Source organism: Triticum aestivum, chromosome 2D, assembly GCF_018294505.1.
Source record: "Triticum aestivum cultivar Chinese Spring chromosome 2D, IWGSC CS RefSeq v2.1, whole genome shotgun sequence".
Classification (NCBI taxonomy): Eukaryota; Viridiplantae; Streptophyta; class Magnoliopsida; order Poales; family Poaceae; genus Triticum; species Triticum aestivum.
In genome coordinates, this window is record NC_057799.1 from 463,663,765 (window position 1) to 463,691,208 (window position 27,444).

General features: G+C 41.6%; 1 protein-coding gene across 3 annotated transcripts; it reads right to left on the minus strand.

The window, feature by feature from the left end:
- Positions 1–919: 919 nt before the first annotated feature.
- On the minus strand, positions 920–18,333 carry LOC123053851 (DNA mismatch repair protein MSH1, mitochondrial). 3 transcript variants are annotated; one of them, XM_044477432.1, is made up of 22 exons: positions 18,049–18,333; positions 16,908–17,037; positions 16,702–16,799; positions 16,187–16,262; positions 14,866–14,985; positions 14,186–14,233; positions 13,434–13,498; positions 12,653–12,738; positions 12,261–12,425; positions 9,770–9,879; positions 9,486–9,591; positions 9,317–9,392; positions 8,292–8,350; positions 7,365–7,432; positions 6,426–6,599; positions 6,097–6,303; positions 5,572–5,828; positions 4,866–5,009; positions 4,315–4,366; positions 2,799–3,098; positions 1,512–2,219; positions 920–1,426 (listed from the first exon to the last, which is right to left on the minus strand). In XM_044477432.1, the coding sequence occupies exons 1-22, from the start codon at positions 18,156–18,158 to the stop codon at positions 1,199–1,201; spliced, it is 3,387 nt and encodes a 1,128-aa protein (XP_044333367.1). In that variant the 5' UTR covers positions 18,159–18,333; the 3' UTR covers positions 920–1,198. The 3 variants fall into 3 exon arrangements, with proteins under 3 accessions (XP_044333367.1, XP_044333368.1, XP_044333369.1); XM_044477433.1 differs by lacking the exons at positions 16,187–16,262; positions 16,702–16,799; positions 16,908–17,037; positions 18,049–18,333 and having other exon boundaries at positions 13,418–13,498; XM_044477434.1 differs by lacking the exons at positions 14,866–14,985; positions 16,187–16,262; positions 16,702–16,799; positions 16,908–17,037; positions 18,049–18,333 and having other exon boundaries at positions 13,450–13,498; positions 14,186–14,229.
- Positions 18,334–27,444: the final 9,111 nt, after the last annotated feature.

Below are 27,444 nucleotides of genomic sequence, written 5' to 3' on the forward strand. Positions count from 1 at the left end.
GATGTAATTTTAATGGTGAATACCCGAAAATAATATACCCATTTTGAATACATACCATAAATTGTATTGAAGGCATACCCGTAAATAATATGCCCAAAACAAATACACCTATATGCCTTGAACACATACCCATAAATGATAAATGAGATATACCCATAAATAACATACCAAAAAGATAAATAAATGTGCTTTGTTCTAAAAAAATACACGTATATGCGTTGAAGACATACCCGTAAATGATGTTGAAGATATACCCAAAAATGAAATAAGTGCATATATAAGAAAGAAAGAAGGGCACGTATCATGGAGCATGCATGGCCTTAATGGACCATTCATTGTTGATTTTATCTCTCCTGCCTAATGTGAGCATTAAGTGTCCATATCCAGCAATAATTAGCAATAATGTTTCCTAATAAAAGAGGCATCGGGTCACCCATTAGTGGCAATACTATTTACACCTACACACATCTTAATGTAATCCAATGGTTTATAGGCAAGGTGCCTGGACACCTAGGTGTCCCAAATGGGCTGTCTTACTTTTTCCTATACAATTTTGTATACATCAGAAATATTTTTTATACACATTATCCTTTTTCCATATATGTCGTGCATTGTTTAAAAATTTACATGACAACCACTTCCCTTTTTTTTTAAAAGCAATCCCACATTACATATATTGAAAATATTAGAGGAATTTTATTAAATCTTAAAATTTCTCCATCTGATTTCTGTGCAAAAAATGTAGGAACTATGTTATAATGTGAAAACATGATCCTTACAAAAATGAATACTTAATTTGAATTTGCATCAGTCGGCATTACTATATTCTACACGTAGCCTTTTCAGGGGTTATATTTGGTATTGCTTACAACACTGGGGTTATATTTTCGCCCAAACAGATGTTTGGAACCTGTAGCCAGAAAAGGAAATTAGCCTCAAATTGCACCATTGCACAAAGATAAGCATTCACCGGATTGCAAAAATATTTACGTTTGTAAATCCTTACACATGGTAGAAAAATTACCCCTACTACGAACATAGCTGGGCCATATTACCAATCCGACAAAATTGGGGCTGACAACATGGTATCAGTTAGCTCCTGCCTCCTATAAGCCAAAAAACAGATAAGGAAATCAAAGATGAAGCTCCACTCCCCTTTGGCCTCTACGAGTTAAAACTGGATGTTCAGTGGGTCAGTTCAGTGCGCAGCCATGGCTTCTCCAGAGGTTACAGACATACCAAAGTTCCGATGTTTGCCATCTGCCTTGTTGATGAGCTTAAAACCTTTCGAGGGTAGCTGATTTATGAGAAGAGTCTCCAGTTGGCAGGCAACGCTCTTGCCAGGAACCAAGATGTATAATATCGTGGCATCCTGCATACCTTCCTTGGATCTATGAGCACCAAGACGGCCCACGAGATCATCCGTCTGCAGGCAGGGGTGGAGTCAATATTACATGCCCTTAGACGAAGAAACAGAAGAATACATGAATGTGTAATAATCGAGGAAATACCTGTCCAACATAGAGCTTGTTGTCACGTCTGATGATGATATAGATGCTGGACCTGCCAACAGTTGAAGGTGGCGGTTGCTCCCTAGCACCTACAGTAACGCAGACCACCTCAACCAGTTCTGAGATGCTTCTCTTGTTGTAGAGATCCAACAGTTTATCTTTGCATATTGCGGTAACAATGCTCTCAACATCCTTTCGCAGCAGTCCAAAAGTACCTGATGGAGGTTCGAACATATTTCCCAGACTATCAGGCATACCAACCAAGCCATTTACATTGGAGTAGCCAACGGAAGGCCCATGGTGGGCTGTTGATGATGTCTGTTTGTTGCTTCTGCTCATGGTCAAATATAGCTCCTCTGCTCTTTTAATTATCAAGTCAGGCATACCTTCCTTCCTGGCTGTTTGAAAAGCAAGGCTTTCTCTACAGATACCATCCATAAGTCTCCATGTTGGCTGAATGCACCCGTTGACCACTTCTGCTCCCATAGCCTTGAAATCAGTATTGTTGAGTGAAAGAGGCAGGTCAAAAATGCCATGCAAATGGGTTGATACGATGCCCAGGCAGCCAACATCATCCAACCTTTCAATGATGCTACCAGCTATACAGGTTCCTTTTGCAGTTTCTGTGCCTCTACAAATCTCATCAATGAGAACAAGACTCCTGCCAGTAGCTCGACTAACTAAAGATCGTATCTCTGACATTTCAATCTGAAAAGAACATATTATCAAAACAAAGTATTCTCCATGGACATTAGAAAGATTATTCTATGTATAAACAAATAATGTCACAGGAACATAGAATTAAGAAATAAAAAATAGTATCACATGCACAAAGAACCAAAAACAAATAGTGCTAGCACACTAGTAAACTAAATTCATACTAGAGTGAGAAAATGTCAAAACCAAGTTAAACCAACTTCAGCATAACATATGTAACATGAACTTATTATCGTGCTTAGCTAATGGCGGAACACCAACTTGGTGGGGATTTGACCGTCCAGACCATTTATCATTACATGCGATGTGAACATGCAGCACAGTTGTTTTGTTGTTCAATATGTAGTAGTAGTACATTCATACATATAGTTTCTAGCATCTCGAATTTTTCAGTGATATTGAGAAAGCTCAACGCCAAAATTAAATAACATCAATAAATTAACTTTTATCAGGCTTGACTCCATGATCCAGAAAATCTGAACATTATATGATAGTGTAGCACCTGTGTTCTTGGGAACACAGGACACAGATTTTACAGAAAACAAATATGCAAAGCTACAAAATTGGCACCTGAAACGAACTTTTCCCATCAGCTGGACTATCATAGGCCTTCATATGCAGCATGATGGAATCAAAGTGTGGGATGACAGCTGAAGCAGCTGGCACCATCAGGCCACATACTCCAAGCAATGCAGCCGCGCAGACTGATCGCAACATACTGGATTTACCTCCACCATTTGGACCAGTCAGAATAAACAAAGAGCGCATGTTGACATCGTTCAGTATTGCATTCCCTTGATTAGTATCAAGCCAGTAAGGAAAGAGTCTTAATAAATCCATTTCGCTTGAGCTTTCTTCCATACTATAATCCTGCATAAACAGTCCACACTCAAGTAGTCAAGTTTACAACATTGTAAGAATTAGTAAAGATGTTAGTGGTAGAGAAGAGATCAGAACACTTAAGTTCATCAGAAAGGAACATTTCATCTGGCAGCTGTGTTGCTTGGTACAGATCACGGATATAAGCAAAGGATAGTCTTGGTCCAACAAAACTATGTTAAACCCTTCTTGATAAAAATCAAATCAAGATTAAGTGTATCATTGTATACCTGACATTTAACAGTACTGCAAGACCACAGCACAAATTCAAATTAGCAAAAAATCCAGCTCAAGAATATGTTTTTGCACTGAATCAACAAGACCCACGAGCTAAAGGTTTGGAACCAGTGTGCACTATTTGAATTTCTGGTCCATGATGCCCTGGTTCTACTTAGTCTTTTGTATCCATGTTAATTGTAGCAAAGAACAATAGGGTAATTCCTCGCTTAAGAAGCTAGTAATAAAGGACTGCGTTATTATGAGAGCAGATCAGGTACTCCACATCTAATCATTTCAAGATTTTGATGCCGGTGCTGATTGGTTGACTGCAAAACTGCAAATCATGTGGATGGATTATTCTATACCTCAAATCACACACAGAAGGGAAACTTACTGGATACTGGACCACCTCAGTCAGGGCTTCTAAACTCAAACTAGTGCAAATGTTTGATGCTCTCATCATGCATACACTTTTCTTATATTGAAACTGCATATTCGCTGGTAAATACTTGTTTTAAACTTTCTTTGAATGGATATGGACTCCTATATGCAGATGTCTCATAGATAAAAGGTACATATGTCCCGTCGTCGGATAACAGCCCTGGGCTTCAATGGGGTTGTGGGCCATCATTCATCCGTTCTCCAATGTTATATGCCATATATGCTAACTGGACTAATCAGAGTCATTCTGAACTGTCTCAAGTAGCCATGACTGGCCAGAGAACAACAGTGATCCACGTGCATGTCAAAAGAGTATTCCAACTGGGCTTAGCATATGCATGCGTGAAAAATGAAATATGACTACCTAAATAATAATCATTCCATGGAATGAAGAAAACATCGTGCAACACAACTAGGCCAACAAACTGAAGCAACACATAGAGGTTAATTAAATCTAAGCAAAAAAATGGCAGAGTCCTAATCCACCTACTTTTGTTTGAGATCATTATCTAGACTCAAAATAGAGAGACGTGATAAAAATAGGTACCTTAGATAAGGGATATATGGCAGGAAGCACCCAGCCCCTTCTTAGACCCTCACTGATCAAGATCCCAGAAAATGCATGGCATCAGATCAATGTGCATAGGTGGATCGCCAAGACAGAAATATATGAGCATAAATATGACATTACGCCTAACAAAATGACTTTGTAAAGAGTGCAAAGGTGTGGAATATTAGGCCACTTAATTCTAGTGTCCATAGCTGTCAATGGGTTCCAGCAGATATATAAACTGCATAACATACAGAGATGCACACCCAATATCCAGGTTTCATGTCAGTGGCATAACAACAAGTTAACTACGAAACTGAATTTTGGCTACTACCAATCACAGAAGACAATGCCAGGAATTCATGCAAAATAACTGACCCGTTTAATATCAAACAGTTGTTTATACAGACTAACCAGTCCAACAGACAGAATAGCAAGAATGGATGAACTCTATCAAAATGCATGTTATAGGCTTATGCAAAGAGAAAATGCACACAATAGTTCAATACTCAAATGATACTTCTAGAAGGAAGGCCAAAAGTAATCACCTAACATGACCAAAAAGTGCTTTTGTTATGATGAGCAACGTCGAGCAGAAGACAAGGATATTGATCTTGTCCTGTAATTCGCTTGAAAGACCTCTCAATAGCTCTAGAACTTTACATTTTGCATTATCACAAGCTTCATGATACCTGAGAAAAGCAATATTAGCATAGTTTCAGTAAATGTTACGGGGACTGGAGTGTGCTGCTATAATTGCCTGTTCTAGAAGGTACTAAATACGGTGAGAATCTATTTTGATGAAGATATATTGTTTCAAATAAAACTAAATAAACATTAATGATATATTTCATGAAAAATCTAGTAATATCAATGTAGTGTTTCAAATGTCGGCATAGTTTTCGATGTGGTGGTAAAACCTAAAATATATTTGATTAGCACAGATTCCAAAATGACCATTTTTCAGAAAGTATTAAAACTATCTTATCTTAAGGAGTTCAAATAAAGCAGTACAGTTCAATGTAACAGTAGATTAATTAACATATGCAGCCTTTTCAGAATATAGTCATGTACATATTTCATTAACATATGTGACCACAGCGAGGTTTCATTTTGCAGTAATGCACAAACTTCTGATAGTGAGCTAATTGTACAATGTTTATGAAAGCGGTCAAGGGGGCTGCCAGAGCAGTGAAACATTTATTAAGCGGCATTACAAAGTCAGAAAGTGGCTGCCATCCATTCGGTCAGTACCTGGCTAAAGCATTCTCAACTTTGGTTGTTGTAAACCATTCTTCCCCAACTCTTCTACCTTTTGAATCAATCGCAGGCTTTAATTGTTTTATCTGTTCTTCACCAGGTGTGTTGGCCCACACAGTTGGTGTGAGTCGCCTCCCTTTAAACCAAACAGCCCCGTGTTCTTTTGCGTAAGAGATTTCCCCTTTAGAACTCCCATGCGAGGACATCACGGCTTTTACTCTTACAATAATTGGCAGAAAATCTTCAGTGACCTGAGAAGATTGATATGTGTTTGTATAAACCAAGTCAAAGATGAGATGAAAAGAAATGTTCAAGACCATAGTTGATGTTTGTATAAATCTTCAGTGACCTAGATGTATCATAGCGCTGATGTTTCTCGTAAATGAACTAACTACAATATTTCCATGCGGGTAAGTTTAATAAATGTAGACGCCCACAATGGTAATAAATTTTTTTAATTCTCTTTTGTTTTTGCATAACGCCCAATTTATACAAATAAATGCATTGCTTGAAACATACCGCTGTTGATAATGCCTGAGCAGCGACATCAACATTAGCGAACTCTTCTTCAGCATGGACCCTTTTCACACGCCCCTTCCAAGATGACTCCATATCATTAAAGAACTCCTTGGGAATATATTCCGATGAAGTTATTGCCTGATCACTTTCGCCAGCTAAAGATATCACTTCACCTATATGTTTGGAAATAAATCTACATTCTTTAATCTGCAACAAAATAAAAAGAGATTCCAGATCGATGATAGGTAGAGGGAAATATGATTGACTAGAAATATTAGTATGCATGAATATTGCACATCTGTGGCTCATGAATATCAAACAAGACTTACTAGTATATCAGCATCAACTTTCAACCCAGTAACCACCGAAGTAGGTTCGAGCAATTTGTTCTGGATAGCTGAAAGCTCAGTGTTTCCATTCATTAACATAATCTCGTCAAGGACATTTTTTATTCTACAAAATTCGATGTGATTAACCTCTTTTGACTCAAGTAATTTCACAAGCTGCAAAATCAAATTTGCTAGATAAATATAAGGCAAACAAATGAGCTGAAGTACAACATGATAAAGTGAAAAACTGCTGCAAAGCAAGTCATGGATTAGAATAATGAGATAACATATAAATCGATGGGTACTAACTAAAAAGATTATCAAAAGGAAAAACAGAAGTTGCAATAACAATAATGCCAATCATTCATCAACATAGACTATAGGTTTGTAGCAGTTAGAAACACCAAGTCCAAGGCCATTTTGCAGAGCTCCTAGAAATCCAGTTATCACTTGAAGAGCCAGAGTAGTCTGTTAATAACAGTGATAAGGTGTGGATAGTTTTGTTTGAGTCAATATTCTTGAATTGTACTTCTAAGCACAGGTCTGGGCATCTGGCTATAAAGAATAAAATATCTTCCATTATCTATTTTGTTTTTTTGTTCCATTTCTCCTATAAATTGACAAATTATGCATTCATTACAGTTCAAAGGAGCTAAAAGAATCCACACCCAATTGTTCAAACTAACAGTAACAATGAAAACGTAAATCATGTACTTAACACACACATCTGGCCAATCGACTATTGTACATAAGTATCAAGTCAGATGAGAAATGAGACCAATATACTGAGAGTTATGCTGTAGTATATAACTGCTGACGTCCGATTTTACGAAACGTCAAATTTACTTGTCTGGCATGAACATGCATAAAAAAGAAATAACTTTAGATAACCAATGGTTCAATAGTTGCCATATTTACTCTAAAATGTTAAGAAGGAACCTTCGCTGATGGTATGCAAGTAAATTCTGGAATCGAACAAGTTATGCTGCACATGAGCCTGCAAGCCTCTGCAAGAGTAAGATTTACAGAGTTCAGTAAAAAATTCTAGCACATGTAGTAAATATCACAAATCATAAACCTTTAAGAGATAAACTGGGACAAGTGGAAAATACAAAATTGCCACACACACAAAAAACATGCATTGCATACTGATGCCAACTTTTAGAACTGCAACCAAAGCAACCGTAAGTATCACAAATGCCCGGTGTACAGCCACCCTCAACTATGAAATCGGGCATGTGAACCCAAACTTTGAGAAACAGATAAATGTTCTTGTCGTGGTCTGCCACATCGATACAGCCACCTAGTTTTTTTCTTCCATGGTTGAATGGCCAGCAACCACAACAAGACCACAGAGACATATGTTTAACTATTTTCAGTTGGCTCTCATGGCTGCGCAGCAATGTCGTAGCACCGTTGCCGGGGTGCAAGCCAAATGCGAACACCAGCATCCCATTTTACCTCCTGAGGGCTAATTCACGGAGTTCGATGAGATTTCTTGAAGGGGAAACATTCAATATATGCTCATGGATCGACAAAATGTGAAAGGACAAAAGTATTCTTATAGGTTTAATATATGTCAAAGTAAATTAGTTTCATTTTACAGTACCATTGTAATATTTTAAAGCGGCTCATCAACTCTACATAACTCATGATCGATCAAAATTAGCCATATGAACCTACTTATGTATAACAATTTTTGCTTCAAGGTTCACCAAGTTTTCTTTAAGAGAAGTGCTGAAGCAAGCTCCATCAAATAAATATTATCTTCCACAGTGAACTCAAAGTTTCAAGTAACTGTAAAAAAGTGCAAGAACTGAATCCATCATGAAAGGATCATGGCTGCAACTCTGAACAGATTTTTACCTTGAATTGCAGAGGCAACATCAAAAGATGGAGGATTAAGAAGAAGATCTCTTATATACCTACATATCATAATAATAAGAAGTCAACCTCAAGAAGTAAAGCAAACACAAAGAATGGATTACAAAGGTCATGCCCCAAAGATGGTATCTCGTATAAATGTAGTCCCATGTACTACAACATAATGCATTGCATAGTGATACAGTTTCAGCAATCCCTACGAAAAGTGATACATTTTTAATTTGAGTAAGTGCAGTTGCAAAGGAAGATATACAGCAATTCCTAAATGACGTCTCTTATCGTACTCAATAGCTCACTGCTTAAAATTTTCACAAGTAATATTGGTGGTAGGAATTAGGATTACAAAACGAATTATTAACTCCGTTTGAAAATAGTACTACCTCTCTCTCAGTTTACAGGGCGTGCGCGTACCCCTAGGTCGTCAATTTGACCAACCAAATACAAGTCATATATTACAAAAAATATACCGATATGAACTTCAGATCTTCTATTTTCAAACGGTATAAATCTTGTGTTATATAGTTTATATTAGGGTGATAAAATTGACAACCTAGGTGTACGCGTAGGACTTGTAAACTGAAACGGAGGGAGTACTCCCTATGTTTCTTCATGTAAGGTGTCCATGCATGCAAGATTTAAGGTTGACTAACTATTAAAGCCAATAAAGTTGTTGGCTATATGACACAAAAGTGATATTACTTCAGCGCGTTTTTACATATGAGTTGATGATATCATTCTTTTGTCACATAACCCATATTTTAGGCAAATTGTATACCACTGAAATTTCAGAACCAATATAGGCATACAAGGTCACAAAGGTCACTCAAATGTTTGCTGAGTTACCACGATGACTAGCATGGGAAGAAACCGTTGCATAAGTAGAATTAATTAACTAATGATGGCCCAACAAACATACAAAATAACAAGATCGAGGCCTAAAATATATCATTTTAGCTGGGTGCCACAAGCATTTTTGTGATGTTAATCTAACAAATAACAACACTTACATTGATGGAAGCCCGGCACAATTTGGAGGGAGTAGCATTTTTGGTAAACTGGGGATCCCCTCAGTTGGTATCACTCCTATGTTAGCACATGGATTTCAGAAATAAGATTCCTACACTTCAGAGAGGTCTTTAGAAAGATCAAAATAATAGTGAATACGCATCTGCATACCAATTTGAGTAGCAGTTCCAAGATATAAAGGTTGAGGCCTCCCTTCCAACGAGATAGTGACGTTGCGAAAACTAGTTTTCTCGTCCAGGCCATATATTTCCCTTACCTTGACAAAAGAAAGCTTTTAGTTGTAAGAATTATGAAACAATATCCAAACCTTATTGAGAAGAATATAGAACAGCTTATGGCACAATAACAACAATTGATAACAGAATATGGACTGTGCAGACAAAATGAACGATGATCATTCTTTCAACGATACATATCAACAAAAAGATATAGACCTTGCATAAAAGTTCGTCAATAGGAGAACCATCAAACCAGTCAAAAGACTTTCCATTGCACTCTCCCCACAAGAGCCCTCCCTCGCCAAATTCTCCCCAGCGTGATGTCCCTAAACCATGAGCAAATGACATGAAATATATTACATGAACAGGTAGATTAGAAAACTCAAGGTACATTAACATCACAATTCTCTCATCCTAATAACACAACTATGCCTCCACAAACAATGCTGTTGTTAATGTTATCATAGAGTTTCTTGTGTTAAAATCACAGTATGGACATCTTGGGTTGCAACATTTATAACAAACATCAATGTTTTAATAAGTGTTGAAAAGGAGCAAATGCCCAGACAGAAGGGTCAAGCCACGATCAAGCTAATGGAGGAAGATGGAGATACTGTTAAACATTATCCATAAATAGTTAATTGCCAAGACATTGGCAGTACCAATGTATCTGAATGGTAAAGATCGATCTAAAATCCGTCCTCTGCGTGATCCCAGTGCACCAGCTGCTGGTCTTCGCACCCAAGACAACAATCAAGCAGCTAGAGAAGATCGAACGAGGGTTCTTGTGGGCTGGGCGCGAGGCTGTCAATGGCGGTAACTGCCATGTCAACTGGCGCCGGACTTGCCGTCCCATCGAACTGGGAGGCCTCGGCATCCCCGACCTGGAGAGCACCAGGCTGGCGCTACGCCTACGATGGCTGTGGTTCAGCCACACCGACCAAAACAGGGCATGGAGTAACCTGGACCTGCAGTTCTCCGCGGATGAGCATGCCCTGTTCTTCGCCTATACCTCCATGGCCCTGGGTGACGGCCGTATGGCCCTTTTCTGGGATGACCGATGGATCGACGGCCGCTCCATCAGCAAGATCGTGCCGCAGCTGCATCTCCAAACGCAGGAGAAAGATGCGGACTGTTTCTGATGGGCTCCAGGCTAACGCTTGGGCTCGTGATCGAGGGCACGCTGGGCGTCCACAAGATCGGCCAGTATATACGGCTCTGGCACGCTGTCGAGCGCATTACCCTGACCACGGAGCCTGATCGATTCCTCTGGAAATGGACTACGAGCGGATCCTACTCTGCAAAGTCCTGCTGCAAGCCCACCTTCCAGCGTTCAATCCATAGCGAGTCTTAGAAATTTGTTTGGAAGAACTGGGCGCCCCCTCGGGTACGTTTCTTTCACTGGCTCGCCAATCAGGACAGATATTGGACCGCCGACCGCCTGGCACGCCGAGGACTGCAACACCACACCTCATGCCTCCTTTGCACTGGCTCGCCGATCAGGACAGATGTTGGACCACCGACCGCTTGGCACGCCGAGGACTGCAACACCAAACCTGATGCCTCCTTTGCTGCCAGAGCACCGAGAAGATGAGCCACCTGCTGCTCCGCTGTCCATTCTCTCGACAAGTTTGGCATGAAATTATTACCTGGCTTCGCATCATCGCATGCCTTGCGCGCCGCCAAACCATGAATCTTCCATCATGGAATGGTGGCACGCTGCTAAACAGTGCACCCCACAGCCCATGCGCAAGGGCCTCGCCTGTTGTCACCGGACCAGAGAGAGAGACGAACACGGTGAGACAGTGGTTTTTGTGCTGCGGTAACTATGCAGCGTTTTCTGCTCTTCCCCTTTATCTCTTCTTCTGTTACAAAACTGAAACGACTAACCACCCCGGCCAGCTCGCTGTGATCCGGATTGGCCGCACCATCCCACGACCTCCAGATGCACAAGCGCGCCACGCTGACCGGGTTAACAATAACAGAAAGAACGGGAGGGAGATCGTGCGTACAGCACGTCCCCATCTACTACGTGCATGCTGCATGGAAGTGTCACATCAGCAGCCATGCAATGTTTATTTTAAGAAGAAAACTCCACTAGCCTATGACGTGAGCTTAGCATGGCTAACAGCCTCCATGGCCTTGCTGACCCCATGGATGATCTGGAAACACCGCAATGAATGTGTCTTCGAGGGCGCCCAACCCACGGTGGGTAACCTTGTTGCGAAGATCAAGGACGAGGCGGCGCTCTGGGCCAAGGCGGATGCTGCTGGCCTTCGAGACACCATGCCCCAGACCTGGGATGTACATTAATTTCCTGCATTCATCACCACCCCTGTACCTCCTAGGAGGATTGTAACATAAACTCTATTTTCAATGGAAAGAAACGCAAGTCTCTTTGTGTTTTCTCGAGAAAAAAATTCTAAACGCAGCCAAGTTTAGCTCACATTAGCCTAGTTTTTGTTTGTTTTGTTTGCCTTTCTTTTGTAGGCTTGTTTAGATTTTTCGGTTTCTAATACAAAATTATTTTGGCGCGTGTTCGAGAAAACAAGTGTTTGTGTCGAAATCTTAGCTGTGATATATTATAAAATAAACAGATGATAATGATAACAACATAAGATACAGCTTTCTGGTTTCCAGGTTCCCGAGAAGTCATGCTAGGATCAAACACATAAAGTTATGGTAGAAGCAATTTATAAATACAAACCTGAAGAATTATTCCTCAGAGAACTGTGAAGGTATAAATGATGATAACGGCATATACGCAGCTTAGTGACTATGGCTTCCTCTGTTAGGCCCTCCTCAGCTGAATAAGTTTTCATGGTTTCTAGCACAGAAATCAAGCAATAGCCTTTCGCGGAGCGTGAAATCCCTGATAAATAAGAACATCAGAATGTGCAATACTTCCATGCTGGAACTAGAGCAGAGTGTCTTATGGAATTCATTAATTAATAACCGGGAAATGCAAAAGTCAAGAACACATGTATAAATGATAAAGTATTGTAAACAAACATATCGCGAGTTTAATAGCGGTCTATTTACAGCAGAAAAGAAAAGCACAACAATATAGTTATCTAGAGTTATGGAAGTATAACGTACCAACTACCGGCATTGGGTCAGGAAACTCAAGATCATGGTCTACTTCAGCAAGCCCAAATACATAAGGACTACCAGGATGTGCATGGCTGTAACAAAAGGTAGAAGTTAAAATAATCAACTGAAGTAATTGCAAGCCATCAAATGTAACATGCTAGTTCCTGCTATTAGACCCCCATCCCAACCGCAGTACAATCCCAAAAAGAAACCTATTCAAGTAGAAACAATATTGTACAAAACGATGGGTGATGCAACCAGAAACAGACTCAAGGGAGATAAACACTACTACATCACTAAATTAGAAAACAGCACGTACATGTTTGCAACATCAAATGTCAAAGAAGTTATGTCGAACAATGTAATTATGATGAGCCGTGAATAAATGCACGGAATACAATACAAGACTTTTGAAGTTGAGCCGTGAATAAATGAACAGAATAATCAATCAACATAGTAAAATAGTAAACTTCTCAAACAACATCAACAGTTCACTATTAAATACTCCCTCCGTCCGGGTTTATTGGACCTCCTTGTATTTAGAGTCAAATTTTGACCATAAATTTAATAACTAACAAAATACAAGTTATATGCCAAAAAAATATGTGTGCATCCTCTTTTGAATACTAACCCGATGATATAATTTTTGTAGCATATAAATCATATTTTGTTAGTCGTATAGAGGGTCAAAGTTTGACATAAAATACGGGGAGACCCAATAAACCCAGATGGAGGAATTAAGTTATAAGCAGAAGTTCTCGAATCGATTACATCATTATGCAATTACCCAGAAATAAATCGACCTTTCCGGGCACGGGCTTGAGTTGGGCCTTGAATTTCCTCAACTATGCACTGCAGGGCAAAAATAAAAGACAACAATAATGTGTAACGTCACTAAAAGGTTAGCGCCAGGAAATTGAGTAGTTAAATGCATCACGCATGCCTAAAGTGATAGGTATATGAATGGCAAAAATATTCAACTTATTGCTATAGTTCACAAAGCGGTCTGGTACTTGATCATAAAAGAGCAAAATGTAAGTGTTACATTACACACACTTGACCAACATTATCGATCAAATCCCCGCAGTAAAAAGAAAGACCAGGAAAAGACATCCTTACTTGATGCAGTATCATGTGAGCAATTCATGTAAAGTTGTACTAAGTCAGCGACAAGTAATATAGATCAGAGGGAGTACAAAAAGCCCGTATTGCTCATGTGGCCAGAAATTTCAGTCCGGTCTGATGATCAGTTCAGGGATGCAAGATAAATAAAAACTAATGGCATCATTCATCTGTATTACAGGCATTCAATTTTTACACCATTTAAGCTTGATGCCAGTGTTTGACGAGATTCAGCCAGACCCACTACTCAATACAGCTCCCAAATGTCATTTCCTGTGGTTCATTGAACTTGTGGCTTATCCAATATGTTGAACATTGGTTTTAGACCTCGGAGTTACATATATATTCCTATAACAGCATAGAACTTGTTTCTATCAATACAATGTATCAAGCACAAGCAATGAGTTGAAACCATACCACAGAATAACCACACCGAGTCAAATCATCCAATGTTTGCCGCAAATTCTGCAAAGGAAATTGCTCATGCCATACTATTTGCAAAAGAACATTAACATCTGAATTAAATAAGAACTATACTCACAAATTCTGCAAAGCTACTTGCTCATGTGACATGCATACTCAAGAAAACATTAACCTATGAATTGAATATTAACCACATCAAATTCAAAATTTCTTCATATCTCTTAGCTTGAGGGGTAACTATAGATACTGCATGTTTGCTTAGATGAGATATGAGCCATATTGAGAAGCATGAAAATTTTGAGAACGATGAGATGCCAGTGAAGGATTTAGACAATAAGTTGTCTATGTTCATTATATTTAGCTGGGGAAAAAAGGCGAAATAAGATATCTTACGGGATGCTGATTATTAGGCTAAAACTTAAATCATGCACGCAAAAGTAGCACCAGTAAATGTCAAATAGATTAATACCTATGTGCTGTCTCTTCACAAATCTAAGTAAAATGTAACATCTGCTCACTATAGAGATACAATGTTTCATATTCTCTGATTCCTTCATGATACTTTGTTTACATACTGATGCAAGAATTTGATGATTCTCTAAGCAGCTCAGTAGTGATGGTCATCTAAGCATATACTAAGTATGTAGCATAAACAATTTTATGTAACAGCATACCATGATTGGACATCCAGCTTTTGGAATACTGTCAGAACGCAAGCCTCCAAAAGGATTTAAGCCCGCATGCTCTACAAGAATGCAGGCATCAAACCCAATGGCTTCGTAGAAATCTCCTACCTGAACAAGAGGCGAGCTTAGGTGAGTATCCAACTTGGTCTGGGAGGAGAATCAGAATATAATAGAGAAAACACAAAATATATGAGCATTATTTTTTATAACATGGTGAAAGTGAATCCAGTTGGCTAAGTGGGAATCTAGATAGGGGCATTTAACGAAACCTGCATAGTCTTAAACCAAACCAGTGATTGACCCAGTGACTCAGTGGTTTTCACACTCAAAGCGCAAGTTCAAAGACCCAACTGATGGTTTAGCAAAATATAATAAAACAGTTGAGCTTGTGGTATAATGGAGATAAGTCTAGGTTATGTAGGCATATTTCACCTCCAAAGGAGGAAAGTCACACATGCGCAGTGGTCAGCATGATAACTTCAAGAAATTCTAGGTTCAGAATCCAAGAGCATGCGAAACATTTTTCACCCAAGCAAGAGTGTTCGTCCAACTAGCACGCAATTTTGTGTCAAGCCAGATTTAGACCATGTTGTGGCCAGTTAAGATAGGTACACATGTGTGACAGTTCTTGAACAAAACCAGGCCGGCACAGGCACCAATTCCCGTATTCCCGGTTGAATCAGTGTCCGGTGTGGATTATGAAACTAGAGAAACAACTAGGATCTTTATCTTTTATGCATCACTCCTTAAACTAAGCATCCATTACAGGCATGTGACATATCAAAGATTTATAAGAAATGCAGAAAGCACATCATCACATGTAAATGTCATAGAGATCTCAAGATATAAGGATGTAAAAATAGAGATCTTAAGATATAAGGATGTTTAAAAAGAGAGATCTCAAGATATAAGCATAGGGTTTTGATAACTTTTAGCATTGTTTTCCTTTCCTGAGTAACTATATGGATTAGAGTTAGAGGTATTGAGTTTCATAAACTAAACAGACCACCAAAAATCTTAAGCTGTTGAAAAATGGTACTCAATATACTTCAACATCTTCCCACACGTCTATGAACCAGGCGTCCAGGACTAAGACAGGGACTTGTAATGGTCAGCAATTATTTTTCTTAATACAGCAGCAGCCACGTATACACCGCAGGACCCTTCAACCATGATATCATATTGATTTCATGCACAAACCAATTCACCCAAAAAGTAGCCGATGAGGAAAGGTGGCCCAACATAGTTCCATATTTCTCCCAACAGATGATCGAGCATACGGATTTATTAGGATAGAGTAGTAGCATACTCTGCAAAGTAGGACCTCGCGAGGAAACTTCGATTTGAATTGTAACATCTCCATGTTCAGGGTTCCATCCTTTAAGCTGCAAAGGATCATGGCAACTTATCAACATGACAAAGCAAATAGCATGAAAACGGATCTGATTTCACCGGGAAAAAATTGATATAAGCACGAGAAAGCTATCCCTGCAAGGAAGGTACTAACTACTAGCTACAGATGGTACAAAATCACAGCAAACTTCTCAGGGCTGGCTAGATAGGTTTGTCTTTTTGAGACAAAATTCTACCATGATTTCTGTTAAATGTCTACGATAACAAGGTAAAGATAAAAACATGTAAACTGTAATACAAATAAGAGAACCAAAAGGACGGAGCAATCCACACAGGAGATGGGAAGCAGTATAAATATCATGTTAACCACTTAAAACAAGGTGTATTTAAAAAAATAACAATTTGTTTGACCATATGAGATATGACCATTGCATAATTATCAGTTCAGGATGTGTCGAGCATCTGATTCACCTTCCATTCCTTAAAGTTGGATCCAACCCTAATATGTTCGAATACACGAGTCTCTGAGTCAATTGCACACAGGATGGTTTCCTGCAGCTCTCCATTCTCTGGAAACAATAAATAAGAAAACGAGAGTGACAAAACAGAAGCATCAGCGTCAAAACATGGAAGTGAAAAACACCTGAGAACCAGAGAAGCCAAATGTTTGCAAGCACCTCTTTCCACCACATAATATGAGACAGCATGCCTTCGTTGCAGAGATCCCCCTGTTTGTTCACCTTACTAGACACCATCGAAATGCTCCGTGAAACCTTCCTTGGTTTGGACCAAGACCTGTTGAATAGCCTGGAGTAGAGACAGCCATCAAGATTAAGAAAGCAATCTAAAACTCTAAATACGCCAGATTATTATCAACTTTGATCAAAAAGCACATCAAAGCACTTTAATCTTCAGCGAAAATAAGTGCATGTACATAGTGCAATAATTTATATGCAACAAATTCTTTGATCACTCCGTTCCGTGTATCCTTCAAGGTTTGCTCAGCTTAAATTGAGCCGGCTCATATCGGTGGCATTACTTGTATTGCTGAGTGATATCACAGAATTGTTTTATCTTAACATGACTGGATTTTCCAGGACATATATGTTCAACATTACATCGCTCGCCAACGCTCCACTGCCTCACTGGTTGCATCCCCAATAACTAAGCTTGTGGCGCAGTGCAGCACAAACTGCCAGTTGCATCTGTGTGCATTTCATGAAAAATCACAAAAGCATCCTCTGCCAATGACCTTCTGTTGGCTATTAAAATTTCAGCATTTGAACTTGAGTTCTTAATATGAATAGGCTACCTATATAGGAACTTCGGAATATAGCTTATAATCAACTAATGTGTGACCAATTTTTAAATGCAAATATTAAAGCCCTGTTCGGTACCACTCCACTCCACAACTCCGGGAGCGGAGTTGGTGGAGCTGCAGTTTAAAATGGTGGAGCTGCACTTCCCCCGCTCTGCAGATTCTAGGAGCAGGTGACTACCGAACAGGGCCTAAGCCAGTGGTCCTAGCCTGGACACAGATACTCTTTTCCGCGTTATCTTGTTAACAATAGTATATGGTAGAAACGGCGATGAGGTTGGTTTTGAAGGATTTCAAAAAGGTTTATCCAGACACAGGATGCGTTTAAAGGGTTAAAAATATATTCAAAAACCTATCCCCCCAAGGGTGCCGGTAGGCCGCACTCTAAAATCCACACCAATGCCGGTGCCCCATGCTCCGCCAATATCCATAGCAACAGAAAAAATCAACAGAACCCCACACGCCACAAAATATTCGCGGCAAGGAGTGAGGAAGCTCACATGATGGGGAGCGGGGAACGGCGCGGGCGGCGGCGCCGGAGGATCGAGTCGGCAACGGGGAGCCACCGCGGCGCGGCGGCCACGACCGAGCTCGCCAGCAGCCGCTGCATCACGACGGCGCGGCGCCGGAGCGGAGCTAGGGTTTTGCGGCCTCTCCGGCCCGCGAGTCGGAGAGACAGAGGCCGAGAGGCAGGGGAGGAAGTGGTGTGGGGTTTTGGGAAATGTCGGGGCGCGCGAGCAGCAGCCAGGAGTAATGGTCGGGGAGGGTTTTCTGGTCGCGCGCTTCCCTATGCGGTGCGCACCCTTCCCGTTGGGTCTGACTGCTGGGGCCGAGGGGTCACGGGCTCGCGGTGCCCTGAGTCTATGGCAGGCCTGGTACCTTTTCCTGCTCGGTAGTTTTGTTTTGTTTTTATGGGGGGATTTCCTGCTCTATAGATTTTTTTAAAAAAATTATGTCACATTTATTCAAATCAAATAATTCTCATATCACTATCAAGTTCAGTTAGGATAATCTGCAGAGGATCACCCTCCTGAGAAATTAAAAAATTAGAATCATAGAAACTTCTAGCAAGCTTGTGCGCCACCTTATTTCTTTCCCTTGATAGTGAGAGTGCAAGACTAAGCCAATACTTTGAATTAAATGAAAACACTCTGTCAAACTAGTAGAATAAGGACTCACACATCAACTTCCCCCTTGCATGCCTAGATAATCTCAAGACAATCAGATTCAAAGATCATATTTGAGCATCCCTACCATTCTTCAACGCCAAAAGCTTCCGCTGCAGCGACATCAAGCACATGCATAAAAAGAGTTGTTGACCCAGTAAAAGCCTCACCCAGTGGTTTTGAAGAACGGTCATTGTGGCTCCGCTTCCATCTTTCATGAAGCATCCATCCACATTCACATTGTAAAGTTTTTGTTCCTGCTCTATAGTTAGTAGGCTGGATACCCCTCAAAAAGTTGGTAGGCTGGATTACACGTTAAAAAAAAGTTAGTAGTAGACTGGACTCGAATTGTTTTCGAAATTTCTTTTAAAGAACAGCTATTATTTTTCCTAAAAAAAGAAGATACCCCTGAAGGAAATATGCCCTAGAGGCAATAATAAAGTTATTATTTCTTTTCTTATATCATGATAAATGTTTATTATTCATGCTAGAATTGTATTAACCGGAAACATAATACTTGTGTGAATACATAAACAAACAGAGTGTCACTAGTATGCCTCTACTTGACTAGCTCGTTGATCAAAGATGGTTATGTTTCCTAGCCATAGACATGAGTTGTCATTTGATTAACGGGATCACATCATTAGGAGAATGATGTGATTGACTTGGCCCATTCCGTTAGCTTAGCACTTGATCATTTAGTATTCTGCTATTGCTTTCTTCATGACTTATACATGTTCCTATGACTATGAGATTATGCAACTCCCGTTTACCGGAGGAGCACTTTGTGTGCTACCAAACGTCACAACGTAACTGGGTGATTATAAAGGTGCTCTACAGGTGTCTCCAAAGGTACTTGTTGGGTTGGCGTATTTCGAGATTAGGATTTGTCACTCCGATTGTCGGAGAGGTATCTCTGGGCCCACTCCGCAATGCACATCACTATAAGCCTTGCAAGCATTGTAACTAATGAGTTAGTTGCGGGATGATGTATTACGGAACGAGTAAAGAGACTTGCCGGTAATGAGATTGAACTAGGTATTGAGATACCGACGATCGAATCTCGGGCAAGTAACATACGGATGACAAAGGGAACAACGTATGTTGTTATGCGGTTTAACCGATAAAGATCTTCGTAGAATATGTAGGAGCCAATATGAGCATCCAGGTTCCGCTATTGGTTATTGACCGGAGACGTGTCTCGGTCATGTCTACATAGTCCTCGAACCCGTAGGGTCCGCACGCTTAAAGTTAGATGACGATCGGTATTATGAGTTTTGTGTTTTGATATACCGAAGGTAGTTCGGAGTCCCGGATATGATCACGGACATGACGAGGAGTCTCGAAATGGTCGAGACGTAAAGACCGATATATTGGACGACTATGTTCGGACACCGGAATGGTTTCGGGGAGTTTCGAGCATATACCGGAGTACTGCGGGGTTACCGGAACCCCCCGGGGAGTTTAATGGGCCAAGATGGGCCTTAGTGGAGAAGAGGAGGGGCGGCTAGGGCTGGCCGCGCGCCCCCTCCCCCTCTAGTCCGAATTGGACAAGGAGGGGGGGCGCCCCCTTTCCTTCCTCCTCTCTCCTTCCCTTCCTTTCCCCCTCCTACTCTAACTCTCTAACTAGGAAAAGAGGGAGTCCTACTCCCAGTGGGAGTAGGACTCCTCCTTGGCGCGCCCTCCTCCTGGCCGGCCGCCTCCTCCCCCTGGTCCTTTATATATGGGGGCAGGGGGCACCTCTAGACACAAGTTGATCTGTTGATCTATTCCAGCCGTGTGCGGTGCCCCCCTCCACCATATTCCACCTCGGTGTAACACCCACGATGCGGCTATATCTCCCACGTGTCGAGGCACGACTTAGAGGCATAACCGCATTGTGGTTTTGTCGCGAGAAGGGTCATCTTCACACAATCCCATGTAATGAACAAGAATGGGATAAAGAGTTGGCTTACAATCGCCACTTCACACAATACATAAATAAATCATACATCTTTCAAGATACACACATAGACCGACTACGGTCAAATCCAAATAAAAAGAAGATAACCCCAAATGCTAGATCCCCGATCGTCCCAACTGGGCTCCACTACTGATCAACAGGAAACGAAACATAGTAACGACCAAGTTCCTCGTCGAACTCCCACTTGAGCTCGGTTGCGTCATCTGCATTGGCATCAACGGCACCTGCAACTGTTTTGGTAGAATCTGTGAGTCATGAGGACTCAGCAATCTCACACCCGCGAGATCAAGACTATTTAAGCTTAAGGGTAGGAAAGGGTAGTGAGGTGGAGCTGCAGCAAGCACTAGCATATATGGTGGCTAACATACGCAAATAAGAGCGAGAAGAGGAGCAACGGAACGGTCGTCAACTAGTAATGATCAAGAAGTGATCCTGAACTCCTACTTACGTCAAACATAACTCAAAAGCCGTGTTCTCTTCCCGGACTCCGCCGAAAAGAGACCATCATGGCTACACACGCGGTTGATGCGTTTTAGTTAAGTCAAGTGTCAAGTTCTCTACAACCGGATATTAACAAATTCCCATCTGCCACATAACCGCGGGCTCGGCTCTCGAAAGTTTATACCCTGCAGGGGTGTCCCAACTTAGCCCATTATAAGCTCTCACGGTCAACGAAGGATATTCCTTCTCCCGGGAAGACCCGATCAGTCTCGGAATCCCGGTTACAAGACATTTCGACAATGGTAAAACAAAACCAGCAAAGCCGCCCGAATGTGCCGACAAATCCCGATAGGAGCTGCACATATCTCGTTCTCGGGGCACACCGGATGAGCAGTCCGTACAACTAAAACCAGCCCTCAAGTTTCCCCGAGGTGGCGCTGCAAAGGGCTCTAGTTTGGACCAACACTCGGAGGAGCACTGGCCCGGGGGGTAAATAAAGATGACCCTCGGGCTCCGGAAACCCAAGGGAAAAAGGCTAGGTGAGGCAGATGTAAAACCAAGGTTGGGCCTTGCTGGAAGAGTTTTATTCAAAGCGAACTGTCAAGGGGGTCCCATAAATCACCCAACCGCGTAAGGGACGCAAAATCAAGGAACATAACACCGGTATGACGGAAACTAGGGCGGCAAGAGTGGAACAAAACACCAGGCATAAGGACGAGCCTTCCACCCTTTACCAAGTATATAGATGCATTAATAATATAAGAGATATTGTGATATCCCAACATAAACATAATCCAACATGGAGCAATCTTCATCTTCACCTGCAACTAGCAACACTATAAGAGGGGCTGAGCAAAAGCGGAAACATAGCCAAACAATGGTTTGCTAGGAAAGGTGGGTTAGAGGCTTGGCATGGCAATATGGGAGGCATGATATAGCAAGTGGTAGGTAGCGCAACATAGCGATAGAGCGAACAACTAGCAAGCAAAGATAGAAGTGATTTCGAGGGTATGGTCATCTTGCCTGAGATCCCGCAAGGAAGAAGAACGAGTCCATGAAGAAGACAAACGGACGTAGTCGAACGAATCCTCACAATCGCAACGTAACCGGAACTATCAAGGAGAAGCGCAACCGGAAAGAAGGAAACATCATGGTAAACAACCATCACATAAACATGGCATGATGCACAGCCAAGTATGATGCATGTCCGGTTTAAATATGCATAGCATGGCAAAGTGCAACAAACAATACTACAAGTTAAGTGGAGCTCAATATGCAACTCGTTGCATATTGAAGAAACACCACATTTAATTATTTAGTTAACTCTCGGTTATGTACCCAACGATATTAAATGTTATCCATGGCAAGGGGTGAAGCATAAGAAAACTACCTATCTAGGCAAGTTTAAATGAGGCCGGGACAACAAACAACAATTCCGGAAAATCCCCATGTGCATATAGCAATTTAAATGCAAACACAATTTTAAACATTTAAACGTTGTTATCATGATGCGAATGACATATGCAAGTTTTAAGCAATTTTATGAAAATGTTGACATGAGCATGATTTGAGACATTTGTCGCCATGGCGGAAGGGAAAGGGTGCCACGACGGCGAAACGGAAATGGATCCACGGCAACATCCCGATGATCCGACAACTCATCAAGATGTCGGTGCGAACGAAAATGTGGATGTGCAGAACATGCAAAAGATGGTGGGGTGATCCCGATTACCGGGTTCCCACGGGTCGACGCATGGCAACCGAGGAGGACCGTGCAAGCGACAATTTCGAACACAGTGCAAACACGAGCATCTCATACAACATGCATGCATTCGTTCACGGGCGTCGTCTCGGGGTTATACCTTCGAAGCGTGCATTTCGGAACGGATCAAGTTCGGTACGATGTAGAGGAAGTAGTCGTTCACGGGTCGTCGTGGGAAGTAGTTGTTCACGTCGCGGCGGTATTGGAAGTAGTCGTACACGGCCGTGGTGGAAGTAGTGGAAGTAGTGGTACACGGCCGTGGTGGAAGTAGTCGGGTTCCTTGTTGTACTTGCATTTCGGTGCGGTACTTAGCGATTCCAGGAAGTAGAGGTACACTTGTCGTAGCCGTGTAGTCATTCATGTATCACCGTGGTGTAGTCGTACTTGGCGTCCGCATCAACATGTCCATGATGGCCAAACAAACCAATAGCGACCGAAGGCAGCAGGGTGCGAGGCAAAGCTTGAGCGGTGGGAATGGCATGGGCGTGCAACAGAGCAAAGGGGCGCCGGGGCTCATGGGCGGCATGGACGGGCAGAAGGCGCTCGGGATCGAGCTCCTCTCGATCCAAAGCATGGATGCGGGCGCGGGACGGAGGTGGAGGCCCGACGAGGTCGGCGGCTTAGGCCTCCATGGGGCGGCGAAGGAAGAAGTGGCCGGCGTCGGCCTTGGCACGAAGCAGGGGAGGCGGAGCTCCTGCTCGGGGGGTGCGGCGAGGGGAACCGCGTGGACGAGGACGAGACGCAGATCTGGGCAGCGGGAGCCCATCTCCGACGATGGTGGCGGCGCTGGAGCGGCTTGCGCGAGGGCGGAGATCAACCGAGGCGCTGCAGAAGCGGCGCCAAGGGACGAGCACGGCGGCGATCGGGCGCGAGCGCTCCTTCTCTCTTCTTGGCGGCACGGGAGGGCACGAGAGGGTGAGAGCGAGGGGTCAGAGAGAGATGGCGGCGCTGCGGGGAAGCGAGAGGGAGAGATCGAGAGGAGGGAGAGTGGCTAGCGAGCGACGGGTTCGGGCGCTACGTGTGTGAGTGGCGGCGGTGTGGGAGGACGAGAGGGAGAGGAGGAGATCGGGTGAGGGCATCGGGCTAGGGTTAGCAGCGGGGGCTTGGCCTCTAGGAGCAAATGGGTTGGCCTGCTGGGAGGACCAAGTGGCCAGCTGGGCTTCCCTTCTCTCTCTCTTATTCCCTTTTAGCAGAAAAGTATTAGAGAGAAGAAAAAGAAAGATAGGGTTAGGGAAAGAATTTGCGCATGCGGGTAATTTTCCCGGACTCACAAAAATGTGCTTGTTCCGAGAAAATAGAAAAGGCCATGGTTGAAAGATTTAAATTCAAACTCATTTGATTTAAATACAAATGATTTGAACTAGGACAAGGTTTAGGAGTGGCCAAAATGTTGAGATTTTTGGTGGAGCTCCGGAAAGTGAAGAAAGAATTTAGGGCAAAGTCTGGAGACCAAACTTGAAGCAGAAAAGGCACGGAATTATTTTGCAAGTGTGTTATGGTTAATTCCAAAGTTAATGGAATATTTTAATATAGCTCGCTAATAATATTGGGAGATTTTTATATGTTGTAAAGAGAAATCACCATGTGCATTTCCCTCGATTTAAATAGACCAAAATCTATGCCATTTATTTAGTTGAGTTTTAAAAATTAAATGACATGATGCAATGCAAAATAAATAGAGCAAGCAAAAGAAACACACGGCGATCACGAAATATATGGAAGGCGTCTGAAGCGTCGGTCTCGGGGCGTTACAACACTCCACCACAACAAGAGGATCTCGCCCCGAGATCTAGGATGGCACCGGGGAGAAACGGAAGAGGAACAGGTAAAACAAGTTGCTTCTTTGACAAACGAGTGAAACCAATGACCCTTGAGAGGTTGAAAACTTGAACGAAGAATACGACAGAGTTGAACAAAATTGAGAAAACTCCGGTAGAAAAGAGAAACAAGGAACACCATGTGAACCTTGGAGTTTGAAAAGCTATGAATGACGAGAACAATGGACGAGAAGTACATGCAAGCACTCCGGTTGAAACGAGATGTACAAGGAACGATAAGGATCAATTACGATAACGCTCCGGTTGGAAAATGGAAGGGATAGAATATGAACTTGGCAAAATGAAAGCACTTGGATGAGACTCTAATTAAAAGAGGAATGATAGACACAACACTCCGGTTAAAACAAGATAAAAAGGAATAAGAATGATATAATTTGGACAGCACTCCGACTGTAAATGGAAGGAATTGAACATGAACTTTACAAGATGAGAGGATACTTAATGAAATCAACAGCACACTGCCTCCGGAACTATTGAAAGAATGGCACAATGGGTCAGAAAGATTTCAGACAGCACTCTGGTTGAGAAGGGACGCAAAACTTGTCAGAATGGGAAGAACTTGAAAAGAGGGCACAACACTCCGGTTGGAAGTGGATAAGCACGAAAAGAACACGATCTTCACAATTCGAGATGATGAGCGAAGAGAGCAACATCACATTGCCTCCGGAAGAAATAAATAATTGAAGATAGATCCTTGGAATAAAGAATGGAGAAGAAAATGCCAACTTCTTCCACCAATGATCTTGGAAAGCACCCTTCCAAGAAGGTTAGAACAGAGTTGTTGGAAAAAAAACCAACAACGAAACGAATAAGCTTGTAGTGGGCTTATAGAAAACTTCTCAAGATAGAGGCGAAATTCTGCCACTACGGAAACAGTTGATTGGATTGAGATCAACAAGGAGAAGAAAACTTCTTCACCAAGATGAGAAGGAGAAAATTTGATCATTGATAACCACCACAAATAGCTACATTCCTTAGGGAAGGCTATAGGTGAAATATAACCCAATACAACTCCAACAAAAAGATTGGTTGGTTGAAAAGATCTCTTGAACGAAGATAAAATGATGGATTTAAATATGTCACTCTTGAAAACTTTGTGAATCATGAACCCGAAGGGAAATTATCCAGAATGACATAGCACCAGCTCAAAAGATAAGGTAGAAAGAATTGCACTTCGGAATGCGAGATGAAGAATGCTTGAACTCCTCAAGACAAACATGTGTTGAGCACCATGTTTATTTTAGAGTATAGCTTGACGGATCTTGACTCCGAGAGAAATCTTGAAGAACAATTGAAGAATGAAAGGAATCCTTGATGAGCCACCATGTTGATCCTCCATGAAGAACTCCGATAATAAAAGAATGATCAAACGAAAGGGAAAGTTGAAAAGAACTCCGGGAGAAGCCTTGCAATGATTAGATGAAGCTTTGAAATGATATAATTGAAATAACTTGGAGCTCCGTAAAGAAAAATGAACAAATGAGATCAAGAATTTTGATGAATCTCCGGAATAAGGAATTAATCACTTGGATGAAACAAGAATAAGAATTACATTATGCTTAGCCTTCACCAATTTAGATTGATGACAAGCAACGGATTTTGCATACTACTTATTCTCGTAGAAAAGATTAAGATAGATATTGCGCAAACTTGGGAAGGTCTTCATCGAACCACCGGTAGGATTGAAACAACGAATAAATTGATATGATAACGAAGGAAGAGAAATCTTGAACGAACCACCGCGAGAATTAAAAAAAACGAAGTAAAGGGGTGAATCACCGGTAAGAATTAGAGAACGAAAGAAGATACTTGAGGGAATTTGATACACGAGAACGAAGAGATCACGAGCTGATTAGAGAATACATGAACGATGCACCGGAAGAATAAGGAGATGAACGAAGAGACCTCAATTTAGAATAATTGGAGAATGAAGCTGAAAACTTAGAACGAAGAAATCTTCTGAAATGATGGCCTTTGGATGATCAAGAAATGAAACAACTCATGAAATGCTCTGGATGGGTAAGAAAAGAATTGCGCGATTGGAAACAATTATGAGAGGATGGTATAAGCTAGAACTATGAATTTTTAAGAGAGCGGACCAAGATTTAGGAGAAATCCTTCTTCGGTCTTCAAATGTTGAGAATCATGATGAGAAACACCACCATGAATTATTGAGGCACTCCGGAACAATGGATAATAAAAATGATGAACCAACGATGAAAGAATTTGAAAGATCTTGGAAAAAGACATTTGACTGATGATAATTCATTCTTACGTCAAACTTCGAAAAGAATTTGGGAATAACTCCAGAAAAATTAGAAGAGTCAGGTAAGATCCTGGGAAAAGACTTGTGGGTTAGGGCCCACTCAAAAGAAACAACGTTGGAATGATTTAAAAGAAAGATTGCGCTGGTAGAATTAAATGGCTTGAATGAGGTAACAACCTCGAAATAGTTAGAACGGATTAGGAATGAAAACATGAATCTCCTGAGATATCTTCAGCACTCCAGATAACATGAATAGCAAAAGGTGGATGATTAAGAGATGCACCTACATGAGAAAGCATTTGAAACGAGGAAAAGAATACGATCAGCACTGAAAGCTTGACTTGAGTCCATCGGAGAAGAAAAAGAACGAAGAATAATAAACTTGAAGCTCCGTTAGAATCTTCATGGAAAAACACCGGATAAGAACATTGATTGAAAAAAAGGATGGAAAGACTTCGCA

Bases quoted from the DNA above. Each gene is read 5' to 3' on its own strand.
- LOC123053851 (XM_044477432.1), bottom strand. From the start codon at position 18,158: ATGCAGCGGCTGCTGGCGAGCTCGGTCGTGGCCGCCGCGCCGCGGTGG. The intron at 17,038-18,048 runs GTGAGCTTCCTC...TCTCTACTCCAG, and splicing joins CGTTCCCCGCTCCCCATCAT to GCTATTCAACAGGTCTTGGT. The intron at 14,234-14,865 runs GTATGCTGTTAC...TTTCCTTTGCAG, and splicing joins AAGCTGGATGTCCAATCATG to AATTTGCGGCAAACATTGGA.